This window comes from Chiloscyllium plagiosum, unplaced genomic scaffold (genome assembly GCF_037043375.1).
Source record: "Chiloscyllium plagiosum isolate Xiang-an unplaced genomic scaffold, Cpla_swu_hap1 HiC_scaffold_30, whole genome shotgun sequence".
NCBI classification, from domain to species: domain Eukaryota; kingdom Metazoa; phylum Chordata; class Chondrichthyes; order Orectolobiformes; family Hemiscylliidae; genus Chiloscyllium; species Chiloscyllium plagiosum.
In genome coordinates, this window is record NW_028270168.1 from 12,026,777 (window position 1) to 12,044,961 (window position 18,185).

The 18,185-nt window shown below is 41.8% G+C and overlaps 1 protein-coding gene across 3 annotated transcripts in view; it reads left to right on the top strand.

Annotated features, from left to right (window-relative positions):
* The window catches only part of LOC122563513 (receptor-type tyrosine-protein phosphatase U-like), a 374,817-nt gene that overhangs the window by 269,099 nt on the left and 87,533 nt on the right, over positions 1 to 18,185 (top strand). For 2 of the 3 annotated variants that reach the window (XM_087976736.1, XM_087976734.1), the window contains exons 19-21: positions 9,471 to 9,545; positions 13,942 to 13,959; positions 16,078 to 16,114. In XM_087976736.1, coding sequence (XP_087832862.1) covers positions 9,471 to 9,545; positions 13,942 to 13,959; positions 16,078 to 16,114 — 130 coding nt within the window. The remainder of the gene's footprint in view (positions 1 to 9,470; positions 9,546 to 13,941; positions 13,960 to 16,077; positions 16,115 to 18,185) is intronic. The other variant, XM_087976735.1, reaches the window with a different exon arrangement.

An 18,185-nucleotide genomic window follows, 5' to 3' on the forward strand; every position in this document is an offset into this window, starting at 1 on the left:
TTCTTTGACTCAAGTTTCGCTTAGGTTCCTTGATGCTGCACTTGGTCAAATGCAGCCTTGATGCCAAGGGAATCACTCCCACCTCATCTTCCACATCCCAGTTCAGCTCTTTTGTCCACATTTGAACTGAGGTGGTAAGGAGGTCAGGAGCTGAGTAGCCCTGGCAGAACTCAAAATGAGCATTAGTAATTAGATTATTGCTAGGCATGTGCTATTTGATAACACTGTTGATGACACTTTCCATTATTTTACTGATAATTGTGAGTAACTTACAGGGCAATGATTGGCTGAATTGGATTTGTCCTGATTTTTATGTACAGAACATATCTGGACAATTTTCCACACTGGTAGATGCCAGTGTTGTAGCTGTACTGGAACAGTTTGACCGAGGAATATCAGTTTCTGGAGTATAAGTCTTTAATACTATTATGGGACTGCCATCAGGGCACACAGTCTTTGCAGTATCCAGTGCTTCCAACCATTTTGTGATATCAGGTAGACTGAATTGAGTTGGCTGTCATGCTGGGGACCTCTAGAGGAAGCCAGTTAAAGATTTTCGCAAATGCTTCAGTCTGAATTTGCATCGAAATTCTAGGATCCTCCATTATTGAGGATGTGGATGTCTATAGAGCCATCTCCTCCAATTATTTAATTGTAGTTATTTAATTTCCCACCACTATTCAACACTAGATGTTGCAGGACTGCAAATGTTAGACGTGACCCGTTGGTTGTTGGTGCACTTGGCTCTGTCTGTCACTTACTGTTGATGCTGTTTGGGAGCTGCATCATTTTGTTTTGTACCTCCACCAGGTTGACAGTTCATTTTTAAGTATCCCTGGTGCTCCTCTTAGCACACTCTCCTGCACTGTAACTTGAATCAGGTTTGATCCCCTGCCTTAATGGTTATGGTAGACCATAAGACATAGGAGTGGAAGCAAGGCTATTCGGCCCATCGAGTCCACTCCACCATTATATTATGGCTGATGGGTGTTTCAATTCCACTTACCCGCAGTCTCCCCGTAGCCCTTATTCCCTTGCGAGATCAAAAATTTATCAATCTCTGCCTTGAAGACACCCAATGTCCGGCCTCCACTGTGCTCCATGGCAATGAATTCCACAGGGCCACCACTCTCTGGCTGAAGAAATGTCTCCATTTCCGTTCTAAATTGACCCCCTCTTTTTTAAGGCTGTGCCCATGGGTCCCAGTCTCCCTGCCTGACGGAAACAACTCCCCAGCGTCCACCCTTTCTAAGCCATGCATTATCTTGTAAGTTTCAATTAGATCTCCCCTCAACCTTCTAAACTCGAATGATTACAATCCCAGGATCCTCAGCTGTTCATCAAATGTTAGGCCTAGCATTCCAGAGATCATCTGTGTGAATCTCTGCTGGACACGCTTCAGTGCCACTATGTCCTTACGGCGGTGTGGGGCCCAAAATTGGACTCAGTATTTTAAATGGGGCCTAACCAGATCTTTATAAAGTCTCAGAAGCACATTGCTGCTTTTATATTCCAACCCTCTGGAAATAAATGACAAAATTACATTTGCTTTCTGAATCACGGACTCAACCCGAGAATCAACCTTTAGAAAATCCTGGACTAGCACTCCCATGTTTTCTTTGTACTTTGGCTTTCTGAGTTTTCTCACCATTTTAAAAAAAAGTCCATGCCTGCATTCTTTTTCCCAAAGTGCAAGACCTCGCACTTGCTCGCATTCAATTTTATCAGCCATTTCCTGGACCACTCTCCTAAACTGTATAAATCTTTCTGCAGCCTCCCTACCTCCTCAGTACTACCTGCCTGTCCGCCTTACTTCGTCTCATCAGTGAATTTCACCAGAATGCCCCAGTCCCTTTGTCCAGATCATTAATATATAAAGTGAACAGCTGCGGCCTCATCACTGAACCCTGCGGGACCCCACTTGTCACCAGCTGCCATTCCGAAAAAGAAACTTTTATCCCAACTCTCTGCCTTCTGTCAGACAGCTAATCTCCAATCCATGCCAGTAGCTCACTCGACCACCATGGGCCCTCCCCTTACTCAGCTGCCTCCCATGAGGGACCTTATCAAAGGCCTTTTGAAAGTCGAGATAGATAACATCCACTGGGTTTCCCTGGTCTAACCTACTTGTTACCTCTTCAAAGAATTCTACCAGATTTGTGAGGCATGACTCCACTTAGTAAATCCATGCTGACTTGTTCTAATCCAACTCTGCAATTCCAAGAATTTAGCAATCTCATCCTTAATGAGACTTACAACTGAGATTAGGCTAATCAGCCTAAAACTTTCCATCTTTTATTTTGATCCTTTCTTGACCAAGGGGGTTACAACAGTGATTTTCCAATCATCTGGAACTTTACCTAAATCCAGTGATTTTTGAAAGATCACAGTAGGCACCTCCGCTATTTCCTTAGCCACCTCCTTCAGAACTCTAGGATGCAGCCCACTGGGGCTAGGAGATTTATCGATTTTTAGACCTTTTCTAGCACTTTCTCTTTTGCAATGACTATCATACTCAACTCGTTCCCTGCCACTCCTTAATTGTTGGGGTATTACTCATGTCTTCCACTATGAAGACTGACACAAAGTACTTACCAAGTTCTTTAGCTATTTCCTTATCTCCCAGCACTAGCCTTTCAGCATCAATTTGGACAGGCCCAATTTCTATTTTTGCCTCTTGTTTGATTCTTATGTATTTAAAGAAATTTTTACTATCATTTCTAATATTACTGGCTAGAGTAGAGTAGGATTTAAGCTGTTCCATGGGTTACAGATTGAGTCAGAGTACAGTTTGGCTGTTGCTCATGATCCACAGCACCTAATGGATGCCCAGTCTTGTGTTGTTAAATCATTTCAAAGTCTTTTCCATTTCGCATATTGATAGTGCCACAAAAACAATGGAGGGTATTGTCAATGTGAAGATGGGACTTTGTGTCCATAGGGACGATGTATTAATCACTGTTATTAACTAACCTGGTCAATAGTGGTACTGCCAAGCAACTCTTGCTGATAGAAAATGAATGTATCCCATCCAGATTACATTACAGATCTTGCAACCTTCAATGGTTCCTCCCGGTAATGTTCAACATCTAGGACTACTGATTCATCACCAACAAGGCTAATACATAGTATTCAGTGGAGGTATTGGTTCTCAAATGTAGTAAGGATGACTTTGCAGGGTCGATTGTGCTGTGTTTATTGTTGTCTTTTCTGGGTGTCTTAGTTATTGGCTATGGTCTATCCAGTTTCATATGTTTTCTCATTTTAAATGGTTGATACAACTAGATACCTTATTTGGCCATTTCAAAGGGCAGTTAAGAATCAATGGCATAGAATCACTACAGTGTGGATGCAGGCCATTCTGCCCATTGAGTCCACATTGATCCTCTGAAGAGTATCCCATCCAGACCCACCCCTCTACCAACCTATCCCTGTAACTCTGCATTTCCTATGGCCAATCCACCCAACCTGCACATCTTTGAATCGTGGGAAGAAACCAGAGAACCCAAAGGAAACCCAAACAGACATGGGGAGAACATGCAAACTCCACATAGAGAGTCACCTGAGGCTAGAATCGACCCGGGTCCATGGCACTGTGAGGCAGCAGTGCTGATCACTAAGTTACCATGTCACCCACATGGCTGTGGGTCTAGAGTCACAAGTAGGCTGATCAGGTGAGGATGCTGAAACTTTATTGCTGGAACAGCACAGCAGGTCAGGCAGCATCTAGGGAACAGAAGATTCGACGTTTCGGGCACATGCCCTTCTTCAGGAATGGGCATGTGCCCGAAACGTCGATTCCTGAAGAAGGGCATGTGCCCGAAACGTCGAATCTTCTGTTCCCTAGATGCTGCCTGACCTGCTGTGCTGTTCCAGCAATAAAGTTTCAGCTTTGATCTCCAGCGTCTGCAGACCTCACTTTCTCCCTGATCAGGTGAGGATGTCAATTTCCTTCCCTAAGGAACATTAGTGAATCAATAGTTTCATAATCATGATTAGACTTCCAATTTTATATTTTTATTGAATTCAAATTCCACCATCTACTGTGGTTGCAGCAATATTGCAATGTAATCTGTTGGTCAGCTCCAAAGTGGAGTATTGAAGTGCTGTACAGTATTCTCAGTGAGTCTGACATGAGCCATGATGAAGTGGTTAGGCTGGTGCTCTAACAAAGTTGAAAAATGTGCCGGGAAAACACAGCAGGCCAGGCAGCATCCGAGGAGCAGGAGAATCGACGTTTCGGGCATAAGCCCTTCTTCAGGAATAAGGCTGGTGTGCCAAGCAGGCTGAGATAAAAGGTAGGGGGGAGGGAATTTGGGGGAGGGGCGCTGGGAATACGATAGGTGGAAGGAGGTGAGGGTAAGGGTGATAGGCCGGAGAGGGGGTGGGAGTGGAGAGGTCGGGAAGAAGATTGCAGGTCAAGAGGGCGGTGCTGAATCCGGGGGTTGGGACTGAGATAAGGTGGAGGGAGGGGAAATGAGGAAGCTGGAGAAATCTACATTCATCCCGTGTGGTTGGAGGGTTCCTAGGCGGAAGATGAGGTGCTTTTCCTCCAGGCATCGTGTGGCCAGGGTCTGGCGATGGAGGAGGAGGCCAAGGACCTGCATGTCATTGGCTGAGTGGGAGGGGGAGTTAAAGTGTTCAGCCACGGGGCTGTTGGGTTGGTTGGTGCAGGTGTCCCAGAGGTGTTCCCTGAAACGTTCCGCAAGTAGGCGGCCCCTGTCTCCCCAATGTAGAGGAGACCACATCGGGTGCAGCGGATACAGTAAATGATGTGTGTGGAGGTGCAGGTGAATTTGCGACAGACATGGAAGGATCCATTGGGGCCTTGGAGGGAGGTGAGGGGGGAGGTGTGGGTGCAAGTTTTGCACTTCTTGCGGTTGCAGGGGAAGGTGCCGGGAGTGGGGGTTGAGTTGGTGGGGGGGTGTGGACCTGATGAGGGAGTCGCGGAGGGAGTGGTCTCTCCGGAACGCTGACAGAGGTGGCGAGGGAAATATATCCCTGGTGGTAGGGTCTGTTTGGAGGTGGCGGAAATGACGGGGGATGATAAGATGTATCTGGAGGTTGGTGGGGTGGTAGGTGAGGACCAGTGGGGTTCTGTCCTGGTGGCGATTGGAGGGGCGGGGTTCAAGGGCGGAGGTGCGGGAAGTGGAGAAGATGCGGTGGAAAGCGTCGTTGACCACGTCGGAGGGGAAATTGCGGTCTTTGAAGAAGGAGACCATTTGAGTTGTTTGGTAGTGGAATTGGTCCTCCTGGGAGCAGATGCGGTGGAGGCGGAGGAATTGGGAATATGGGATGGTGTTTTTACAGGGGGCAGGGTGGGAGGAGGTGTAATCTAGGTAGCTGTGGAAGTCGGGCGGTTTGTAGTAAATGTCTGTGTTGAGTCGGTCGCCCGAGATAGATATGGAGAGGTCTAGGAAGGGGAGAGAGGAGTCTGAGACGGTCCACGTAAATTTAAAGTCGGGGTGGAAGGTGTTCGTAAAGTGGATGAACTGTTCAGTCTCCTCGTGGGAGCAGGAGGTATCGCCAATGCAATCATCAATGTAGTGGAGGAAAAAGTGGGGGGTCGTGCCAGTGTAGCTGCGGAAGATGGACTGTATCCGCTACACCCGATGTGGTGTCCTCTACATTGGGGAGACAGGGCAGCCTATTTGCAGAACGTTTCAGGGAAAACCTCTGGGACACCCACACCAACCAACCCAACCGCCCCATGGCTGAACACTTTAACTCCCCCTCCCACTCCGCCAATGACGTGCAGGTCCTTGGTCTCCTCCATCGCCAGACCTGGCCACACGATGTCTGGAGGAAGAGTGCCTCAACTTCCGCCTAGGAACCCTCCAACCACATGGGATGAATGTAGATTTCTCCAGCTTCCTCATTTCCCCTCCCTCCACCTTATCTCAGTCCCAACCCTCAGATTCAGCACCGCCTTCTTGACCTGCAATCTTCTTCCTGACCTCTCCTCTCCCACCCCCTCACCCTCACCTTCTTCCACCTATAGTATTCCCAGTGCCCCTCCCCCAAGTCCCTCCCCCCTACCTTTTATCTCAGCCTGCTTGGCACACCAGCCTCATTCCTGAAGAAGGGCTTATGCCCGAACATCGATTCTGCTGCTCCTCGGATGCTGCCTGGCCTGCTGTAATTTTCCAGCACCAGATTTTTCAACTCTGGTACTCCAGCATCTGCAGTCCTCACTTTCTCCTGGTGCTCTAACAATGCTGGTTTCCATACATGCACTGAGATAGTGGAAATGCTGGTCAGTCTGGAGACCCAGATAAGATGCTGGCTAGCTGAATCTGCCAGTTAGCCACTCTGACTTTCAAGTTAGGAATTAGTACTGTCTTGTTCCTCAACATTTTTAGGGAGATAACAATCTGCATATAAATGCTGTGAGATTAGCTAGTAATCAGATATTAGTGCATGCAGTTAGGACCCTTTAATTTACTAGCAAGATTTCCATGTCATTGTTAAAATCTTAAGGGGATTACGGGACTTTGTTTTCTCAGTGTTGAGAATCTAATTTTTGCCTTCTCACCGTATTTCCTCTAAATGTCACCACTGTCTACCTCATTTAAATACTGGTAAAATTCCACTTCTAATTTCCAGTCAGGTTCAAGTAATTGATCATCGAAAGTTTCAACTTCCAGAACACCTCCGTCTGCCATGACCAGGGCCTCAAACCCCTCCGTTTATTCCACTCCCGATGTTCCCAACAGTACCCTTCCACTGACACTCTCATTCGTTTGGCCGAACTGGTCCTCACCCTTAACAATTTCTCCTTCGAATCATCCCACTTCCTCCAGACCAAAGGGGTAGCCATGGGCATCTGTATGGGCCCCAACTCTGCCTGTCTCTCTGTCAGCTACATAGAACAGTCCATTTTCCGTAGTTACACCGGCACCACTCCCCACCTCTTCCTCTGCTACATTGATGACTGCAAAGGCACCATCTCGTGCTTCCGCGAGGAGGTTGAGCAGTTCATCAACTTCACCAACACATTCCACCCCGACCTTAAATTCACCTGGACCATCTCTGACACCTCCCTCCCCTTCCTGGACCTCTCCATCTCCATTAATGACGACCGACTTCACACTGGCATTTTTTACAAACCCACCAACTCCCACAGCTACCTGGATTACACTCCTTCCCACCCTACCTCCTGCAAAAATACTATCCTGTATTTCCAATTCCTCCACCTCCGCCTTATCTGCTCCCAGGAGGACCAGTTCCACCACAGAACACACCAGATGGCCTCCTTCTTTAGAGACCGCAATTTCCCTTCTCACGTGGTTGAAGATGCCCTCCAACGCATCTCATCCACATCCCGCACCTCCGCCCTCAAACCTCACCCCTCCAACCGTAACAAGGAGAGAACCCCCCTGGTCCTCACTTTCCACCCTACCAACCTTCACATTAACCATATCATCCGCCGACATTTCCACCACCTCCAAACTGACCCCATCACCAGAGATACATTTCCCTCCCCACCCTTTTCTGCTTTCTGCAAAGACCGTTCCCTCCGTGACTACCTGGTCAGGTCCATGCTCCCCAACAAACCACCCTCCCGTCCTGGCATCTTCCCCTGCCACCGCAGGAATTGCAAAACCTGCGCCAACACCTCCTCCCTCACCACCCTCCAAGGCCAAAAGGAGACTTCCACATCCATCAAAGTTTCACCTGCACATCCACTAATGTAATTTATTGTATCAGTTGCTCCCAATGTAGTCTCCTCTACATTGGGGAGACTAGACACCTCCTTGCAGAGCGCTTTAGGGAACATCTCCGGGACACCCGAACCAATGGCCCAACATTTCAACTCCCGCTCCCACTCTGCCGAGGACATGCATGTCCTGAGCCTCCTCCACCACTGCTCCCTCACCACCCAACGCCTGGAGGAAGAACACCTCATTTTCCACTTTGGAACACTTCAACCCCAGGGCATCAATGTGGACTTCACCAGTTTCCACATTTCCCCTCCCCCCACCTCACCCCAGCTCCAACCTTCCAGCTCAGCACCACCTTCATGACCTGTCCTACCTGCCAATCTTCCTTCCCACCTATCCGCTCCACCCTCCTCTCTGGCCTATCACCTCCATCCCCACCCCCACTCACCTATTGTACTCTTTGCTACCTTCTCCCCAGCCGCACACCCCCTCCACCCCCCCACACCCATTTATATCTCCGCCCTAGAGGCTCCCTGCCTCTATTCCTGCTGAAGGGCTTTTGCCTGATACGCTGATTTTCCTGCTCCTCGGATGCTGCCTGACCTGCTGTGCTTTTCCAGCACCACTCTGATCGAAACTATTAATCCAGAAAAATCCACTAATGTTCTGGGGACCTCAGCTGGAATCCCATTGCGGTAAATTGGTGAATTCAATAAATGTTTGGAAGCAAGAGTCTAACAGTGGCCATGAATCATTGTCAATTGTCAGAAAAACCCATCTGGTTCACGAATGAACTTTAGGGAAAGAAACTGCCATCCTTACTTGTCTAGCGTATGTGTGACTCCAGACCCACAGAAATGTGGTTGATTCTTAACTGCCCTCTGGGCAATTAGGGGTAGGCAATAAATGCTGGCTTGGCAGAGTAAATTTAAAAAATGTACACCTCAAAAGCACTTGTCTCTCAAGAGCTTTGGTGACTTGAGCATGGAAGATGTCAAATAAATGCAAATTATTCTTTCTTTCACTTCTCCAGCTCCAAACTATAATTTATCTTTTTCTTTTGATTTTCCTCTTTATTTTTATGAAAACGATGTTGAGGTTAGATTAGATTAGTTTACTTACAGTGTGGAAACAGGCCCTTCGGCCCAATAAGTCCACACCGACCCTCTGAAGAGCAACCCACCCAGACCCATTCCCCTACATTTACCCTTTCACCTAACACTATGGGCAATTTAGCATGGCCAATTCACCTGACCCGTGCATCTTTGGACTGTGGGAGGAAACCGAAGCACCCGGAGGAAACCCACACAGACACGGGGAGAATGTGCAAACTCCACACAGACAGTTGCCTGAGGCGGGAATTGAATCTGAGTCACTAGCGCTGTGAAGCAGCAGTGCTAATTACTGTGTCACTGTGCACAGTATTGTTTAGTATTGTTTTGTTTTCTGATTTCCAATCAGAGGCAAGTTCTGTTCTGAGTGATCACTAAAACTAAGTCATAACGTCCTTTGTAAGGAATATCTTTACTAAAGTTGGTGAAAATTCTCCTCCTGACTTCTGTAAATGTCTGTACCAAGGAGATAACCTGGTAAAACAAAAATTATAATACTCACTTTTTCAAAAGTTTAATAATTTGCATTCACTGATCTTAGGTTTTTAAAATACCAAGTCCCCAAATAGTTGTATTTTATTCCTAACTTGCCAAATTAATGTGATCCAAGTCATAAACTGTATATACAAGGAAATGGTATCCAACTGGATTGTTCTAACTAATGTCAAGTTGTCATTGTTTGACCTATTTACAGAGTAAGCAATATAGAAGATTGAGCATAAACAGGGCTGAAATGCAGTATAACCTTCTGGGTGCATTGAAGTTTAAGGTATGTGTCTTATTTACTCTATGATGGAAAGTGAGCAGCAAGAATGGTTCTTTAACATTGTGTAGTTACAATGGCAACTTATTCTGAAGAAATTAAACACCAATATCATTTGCAAGTATGATTGTTGACACCTCATGCAAACATATATGTAGTTACAGATGACAGGATGTTTAGAGCAGGAATAAAGCCTATTTGCCATCTGGGTTCTAAATTCCTGGAGACACTGACACCAAAAACAACTTGTGCATATACAATGCTTTTAACATCATAAAATGTCAAAAAACACTTCACCAAAGCATTATTGCATAAAATCTGACACCAAGATGTTAAGACAAGAGTCTTAAAGCTTGGTCAAATAGGGCAAGAAGCAAGTTGAAGGAGGAGATAGAGAGATAGAGGTTTAGGGATAAAATTCTGGAGCTTAATTTAATGTTGCCAATGCTATGTACAAGACCAAAATCTTCACCTAATAATAATCTATCAATAATTCTAATTGGCCCAACATCCACTGCATTTTTGGGGAAAGAGGTTCAAGACTGGAATGAGCTTTCTGAAAATGGAACTGAGATTGATAAATAACTGCAGAGAATAGGATTAATAGTTCCAAGATTGGATAAAGAAATTTTGTGGACATCGGCTTTCTTGATCTACTGCCAATGAAATTTTAAAATGAATATTCACATATATAATGGCTCCAGTGCTGGGCTGAGTGATATTGCAGTGAAGCAGGCCAAAGTTGAATAATGAAGATGATAATTGTTGTTGAATTTATCTGATAACTAGTAGGGATACTGTCTGATAGCTCTTTGCCTGTGTCAGCTGCAATTTAAGTAACTTTGTTTGTCTACTCCTATGAAATCTAAAATCCTAAACCTTGATAATGTAACCTGATCAATAAAGCCCCTGAGAGATCCAATAAAATGTGTCAGAAATCAACAGCAAAAGATTTGGCTTTCAACCTAACCCAACTCTATATGTTGCATGGCTATTGTAGATATGTTATTGAGGCAAACAGGGCATGGTTTAATATTGAAAACTCTACAATATTAGAGTTAACCTAAAAAAGTGATAAGCTCACAAAACAAAGTTCAAATTTAAACATTCAAATAAAGACAAAGTATTACAGATGGTGAAAATCTGAAATAAACATGAAGAATACCATAGAAACTAAGCAAGTTTGACAGCTTCTGTGGAGAGAAAAACAGAGCTAATGTTTTGAGTCCAGTATGACTTCTTCCAGACCTGCTAAGTTTCTCCAAAATTCTCTGCATTTGGTTCAAATTTACATTATTTACTACAAGAATATATGATTGTATATAATTCATTTTTCTATTTGAATTCTTATGATTTTGAAGATTAGTGATTTCAGCTCCAGGGAGAACATTTTGCTTTATTACACCCAGTGTCAATATCAAACAATTCTTGATAATATAGTGCTCAGGTTTCAGTTCTAAGTAATATTCTGTCTACTCCTCCTAACATTGAGCCATAGTGTTCAAAGCATACAGTGAAAGAAAACCTTAAACAATTCTATTCTTTGTTTCCCCCACCAGCCACCCTTGCAACCACTCTGAATATGGCTGCCATTGTTATATGGATTGTACTAAAACCAGGAGTAACTTTACATTCTGAACTCCAAACCACTCTAGATTATCTAGTTGAACTATCTTGTCTCAAGACCATTATAGCTTTTTTTTTGTTATGCATTCCTGAGAGGTGAGAGGTCGGTATCACTGGCTGGGTCACAATTTATTACTCATCCCTAATTGCCTGGAGAAGGTAATGGTGACCCACCTTCTTAGACTCCTGTGGTTCAGGGACAGTAAGACTTGTTGAAAGGGGTTGGTGAAGAAAAGAAAGATTCATATCTGAGTGAGCTGTGCTAGAAATAAAACAAAAATTGACTGACCATGACTTCCAGTCCTTTGAAGGTGTATAATGACAGAACTCACCTTTCCTCTCTCCACAATCATTTTTGTGTTGACATTTCATAAACAACTTCAAATTACTTAATCAGTTTCATGAACATGTCTGCATTAAAATCTGAAGAACTATTAGGGAGGAACACAAGTTTATTAAGTTTTTTTTTGGCATTGCTAATTCGTAAATGACCAAACTTTAGTTGAGATTCCATTGTTTTTAGGCAATAACTTGCATTATGTTTAACAGTGGATGTAATATTTGATCTCAGTAATAATACATTTTTGTGCGTGAATATTTATGTATGTCAGTGATGACAGTAGTTCAAATGTCAGATTAGTTCATGACCAATTCGTAAACTAAAGCTGGAAATCAGTTGATTCCTTCATACTGCATGTTTCAAGGCATGGTCCTGACATTAACAAACATTTGGATTGAGGCCAGATTTTAGATTTGGAACTGTTGGTTCTTTGCCAGATTGCAAAAACCTTCCAAAGTTATGTCAGGCATTCAGATGCAAACCATCAGCAAAATACCAGAGAATAAAATAGGCACCTTTCTATGCAGTGTCAGAAGTTGAAAGTAACTACAACTATACTCTGGGAGCCCTTTTAATTGCTAATTGTCAAACACAAATATTTGTCTTTCACCCCAGCCATACAAACCCCAACACATACGTTGTCCAAATGTACTGCAAATTTCCTAGTCTCAGAATCTGCAGCTCATGAAATCTGAAAGACTCAAATAGAGTCATAGAGTTATCGAGATGTACAGCATGGAAACAGACCCTTTGGTCCAACTCATCCATGCTGACCAGATATCCCAACCCAATCTAGTCCCACCTGCTAGCACCTGACCCACATCCCTCCAAACCCTTCTTGTTCATAAACCCATCCAAATGCCTTTTAAATGTTGCAATTGTACTAGACTCCACCACTTCCTCTGGCAGCGCATTCCATATATGTACCTCTGCATGAAAATGTTGCCCCTTAGGTCTCTTTTACATCTTTCCCCTCTCACACTAAATCTATGCCCTCTAGTTCTGGACTTCCCCACCCCAGAGAAGAGACTTTGTTTATTTATCCTATACATGCCCCTCATGATTTTATAAACCTCTACAAGATCACCCTTCAGCCTGGAACATGTTTCCTATCTGCTGTTTGTGTTGTCCTTTTTTTTAAAGGAACCATCTTAATCATTCTGAGTCCAAATTTGCTCAGATGTTTTTAATATAACCATATATGGCTCAGTTCAGATTTGTTCAGGCAATTATTTTGGATTTATGGCTGACTAGTATGTCAATAAAGTGATTTTAGCTCATTCCTACAGAATTAATGTCTTTTTTTGGCTATATCAACTTTGGTTTCAGCATTTTCAGAAACAAGCAAGAAACTTTCATAATGCTTTGACATTAGTGTAAAATTAGTTAGTTTGTTTTACAGAGCTAAAATCCAAGTGCCAGGTCATCCAGGTTCCAGAATACTGTATATCTATTCATCTAAATGTAGTCAGGAAGGAGAGAGTTGCTGGGTCAATTAAAAAAGGGTTTGAAAGTGAAAGTCCAGAATTTGAAATATTAATAGGACGTTAGTTATTATCAATCTCCAATATTCACAATGACCAGAAATCAGACCAAGTAACAAGCTGGGGAAAGAAAAGCATTTGAGTTGAGATTTAAATGTTCTAATTTTGCAATTTGTCATGGTTAAAGTAAAATTATAATTAGTGGAGATAAAGTCATAAAGTATGAGTATCACTACATAAAAAAAATTGTCCAACTTAATTCCCAATCATTTTGATTCATCATTAGTATATAAAAATGCAAATCAATGTGTGCAAGGGTCTCTTGGTCTTCTGAACAAATATGATACATATTATTTGTCCCTTTGCTGAGCACATTCACCCAGTGAAAAACTGAACCAAAAAACAGAAGTGTTTCACTTTCAATTCTTGGTCTGAGTAGGCTGCGTTTTAAGTAGGAATACCACAATTTAACTTAGCACTCTTAGAGTAAGGAAAAAATTGATCAGGGGTTCTGTTCTTCAGTATGATTTAATAATAGTTGTTGAGAGACATAAACAGGCATTAGATTAAATCAGGATATATTAGGATAGTTGCTCAATCTTTCCCCTCCTCACCGTGGTGAAACTATTTATCATCACAAGACTTACATTAATAATGGCTACTTAAATGACATGCCAGCAAAGTGTTAAAGCGTCAAAGAATAAAGAGAATGAACTATAGCTAAAACTATTAACAACGGTGATTCATCTTGTAAGGCTATACTGAACTTCACTTCTTGACTTCGACTTATCCTCCAAACAGTCGTACAAAAGATTTTTGCACATTTATTATGCAAAAGAAAAATTGTACCGTGAGAATGTTCCTTATTTTTATGTGTTTGGATATGATCTTTCCCTTCACTGATATATTTGCATCTGTTGGTTTTTACACACCTTCCTCATTTGGAGTGTAGGCAAAGATAAACGGGGAAGTGAGTATGACACAAAATGTATCATGTTGAGATTTTGTCAGTTTTTGTGGTGAAATTTGGTTATTTGTACGTTTGTCTTTTATTTTAAATTTGTGGACAAACTGATTTTCTTCTGCCAGTTTAAAGAGCTTTTTTATATGAAGAATTTGAGCGCATTTATCATGTCATTAGAAATTGATGTATTGGACCTCCTTCCATCTGGGGAAGCATTTATGTAACAGGAAGGATGCTGCCCTTCATTCATATGTTCATCTGTTCGGTGCTTTGGAATATAACTGAAACTTGACATTTTTGATATGTATTTCATCATGATGTTTCAGTTAAAAGGATGGGCTTAAGAATGCAGTTAAACTTAGCAGTGTCTTGATAGACAAATCTTCAGCCAGACTCTTTTCCTGATTTTTCAGTCCTTCAGTAAGTAGTGGCGAGAGTTAGTTGAATAAAACTGCATAAGCACAAAAAAAAGTTTGCTCTATTAATGTATTAGAATTTGATAATCATGGCTGGAGGTGCTGGCGGAGCTGTATACACTTGAAGTAGTTAGGAAATGGGCTCCCTGCCTCCATTCCTGATGAAGGGCTTTTGCCCGAAATGTCGATTTTCCTGTTCCACGGATGCTGCCTGACCTGCTGTGCTTTTCCAGCACCACACTAATCTAGACTCTGGTTTCCAGCATCTGCAGTCCTCGCTTTTGCCTAATCCATCTAAATTCCAGAATCCAGTTCTCACAAATCCAAGATTGGATTTACAGAGTAAAAATACATAGTAGATACAGAAATATGGTTGTACCTTTTACAGATTTTTAGGTTACATTGAACTACTGAGCAAGGAATATTAATAAAAAAAGAATAAATCAGTACTGTGGCAACTTTGTTATGTTCACTAGCTGTTTGATTCTGGTCTAACTAAGCATTGCTCAAAAAGCTACAGGATTTGATAGTATCCATCATCAAATTCATGATGATCTTTTGTCCTGTCTGCTGCCTGACACCACAGTTGATTTGAGATAACATGAGAACTTCCAGATGGTTAGAATTGATAAAATGTTGCCACTTAGAATGCAGCTGAGCCATGCATGACATGTTCTGAGCTGTTGTAGATTAGTAGTATATTTCTTAAAAGGGGTACATCAGTACATTGGATGACTGCTAGTTTAGAAACGAAAGATGCATTTACTGCTCACTTTATGTGTTGTGAAGTAGGTAAGAGGGTAGAGTTTACTTCGGGGATATGTTGCACTGCATAACAGAAGGAGTGTTGCTGCTTAATACATACTTTATTGTAATACAGTTCATCATTGTTTTGACTGAATGATAAAATCCAGTTGAGCTTCTGTTTTGATTCTGAGGATGACTTTGCAATAAAGCTCCAATGTAACTGAGATGTGGTAATTCTGGAAAGATATAAATGTGGTATAGAGATAATGTGTTTATTTGAGTACAGTGGAGCAGGTGTAAATACATCATTCAGAGCAGCTGAACAGATGGAAGACCTTTAATTTCATCCCAGTGGTGAATTAACTAATCAAGCGGAGGTGAAATCAGGAATCTCTCCCATCCAGCAATTTTCCACAATGCCTTTCATGCTTCATTGCAATAAACATGATTTTTTGTAGACATTACTTATTACTGACATCCAAATTAATGATTAGATTCAATGCAGTACTTGAATTGATTAAACTCTTCAAAAGCCATTGTTGAATCTATTCTTTTTAATTTTGAGTTATTTTGTATCATTGTTTAAAGACTGCTTTTTGCCACAGAGACCGGGAGAACATTTAAAATTTTGAAATGGAGGCATTGGGAAAAAATAAATGCAATTGAAGCCTGTTAATTGGAGCATCCTCAGAAAAATGGCAGCAACTGTCCAAATCAAAGTCCCTCACCTCTGAGTAGAATGGAATGGGATATTTTCCTGCATAACCACATTAAAGTGCCCATGAACCATGTCCACATTAACAGGCACAATATATATAAGTAAACATTGAATAGAGTTGACATGACTTCTGAAGCAACTAATGCAGGTTGCTTTGAATCATGTGAAGTTATGCATGCAATTGTTTTCAAGTATATACAAAATGTACTTTCATTAATACAGTTTTTCTGGTGACCTCTACAGGCTGATCACAAAGCAAAATACTTCATTGCAGCACAAGGTAAGTCTGCAGAATTCTGTGTAGAACAGCAGAAGTTTAATATTGTTGGTAACATTATTCAAAGCAAAATTCTGCAAATACTTGAAACCTGACATAAAAATAAAGTGCTGAAGGAACTCAATAGAATGAACATTTTGGAACTATTGGAACCCCATTATGGTCATAATTACATATAATGCAGATAATGCAGAATTTATAACAATCATCATCACCAGGGGAAAGTACTGAACAAACTTGTGGAATTGAAGGCAGGGCAGGATGGCCTACATCCTAGGATCTTAAGAAGTGGCTGCAGAAATAGTGAATCCATTGGTTATGATATTCCAAAATTCCCTGGATGTCTTGGACTGTGAAAATGTGAATATAACACCCTTGTTCAAAAAAGCAATGAGTAGAAAACTATGGACTAGTTAGTTTAACGTGCCATTCGGAAGTTGTTAAAATCCATTATTAAGGAAGTAACACCAGGACATTTGGAAAGTTAAAATTCAATTCATCAGAGTTATCATGATTTTATGAAGGATAAATCATGTTTGACTAATTTGCTAAAGTTCTTTGAAAACATAACAACTAATGTGGATAATGGAGATGCAGATGACTTCCAGAAGTCATTTGATAAGGTGCCACACAAAAGTTTAACACATAAGATGAGATCACATAGAGTTAGGGGTAATAGTATGAGCTTGGACAGAGGATTGGCTAACCAATAAAAAGCAAAGAGTCAGAATTAATCAGTCTTTTTTGAGTTGGTAAGATATATCTAGTGGGGTGCCACAGGGTTCAGTCCTCAGGCCCCTAAAATTTACAATCTGTATCAATGGCCTGGCTGTGGGGATGGAAAGTACAGTAGCCAAGTTTGCAGATGACACTAAAATAGGTTGGTAAGTAAGTTACAATGAATAAACAAGAAATTTATAAATGGATATGGATAGATTAGGTGAATGGGCCAAACTTTAGTGTGGATAAGTATGAGGTTATCTATTTTGGCGGGAGGAATAAAAGACATTTATTATCTGAATGAAGAGAAATTCAGAGTGCTTCGGTGCAGAAGGCTTTTGATGTCTTCATACATGAATTACAGAAAGTGGTAAGACACATTGGTGAACACTTCTGTTAATTAAACCAAACACCCAGAAAAACCCACGTTATCTCGTAATCTGTTAAATATGAATGACAGTGAACTCCCAAATTCCACTATTTAAAGAAAATAATATCAATTTATTCTTTAACTGTAGAAGGAACATTAAACAACAACTATTCATGATCTTAAACCCCCTTTTCTCTTAACTGCTTTTTACCTGCCTCTAACTCTATCACAATATGCTGTTGCAATAAGACACTTATTAAAATTACATCAACTTAATTTCAAAACCAGACAGTGGCTGCCGTCTTTGGTGTTTTTCTTCTTCTAGCTGAAGATCTTCCTGGTTGTCTTCTTTCTTTTTACTGCGAGTATGTTTCATATAAAAAGGTACCTTTCACAGAAAGTGTTTCCTAATTTCTTGGGTCTCTCTCGATGGCAGTTGTCCTGACTCTAATTTTCAAAATGGCCGCATTCGTATTTTCCCAACATCAGATCATCTCATTGGTTCAATGTTGGCAAAATAATAAATTTGCACTCGGTTGGGTTTTGATATCATGGGGCATATTTTAAACAGATTGGTTAAATTCAAAATAGCAAACAACTCAGGTATTCATTTCACAACCAAATGTTACATATTTTCAGTTTTCCAGTACACACTGAGACGACTATCTAGTCATATCACAGTGTTTGTAAGCTTTCAATTCAGAGTAACATTGAAGAAAGGATTGGGAAGGTGATTCAGGAGATGAGTGACAGTAATAGGGTGGTTGTTATGGGGGACTTTAACTTTCCTGATATTGATTGGGAAAGCTATAGCTCAAGTTCGTTAGATGGGTCAGTGTTTGTTCAATGTGTGCAGGAGAGTTTCCTGACACAATATGTAGACAGGCCAACAAGAGGTGAGGCCATACTGGATTTGGTTCTGGGTAACGAACCAGGCCAGGTGTTAGAATTAGAGGTAGGTGAGCACTTTGGGGATAGTGACCA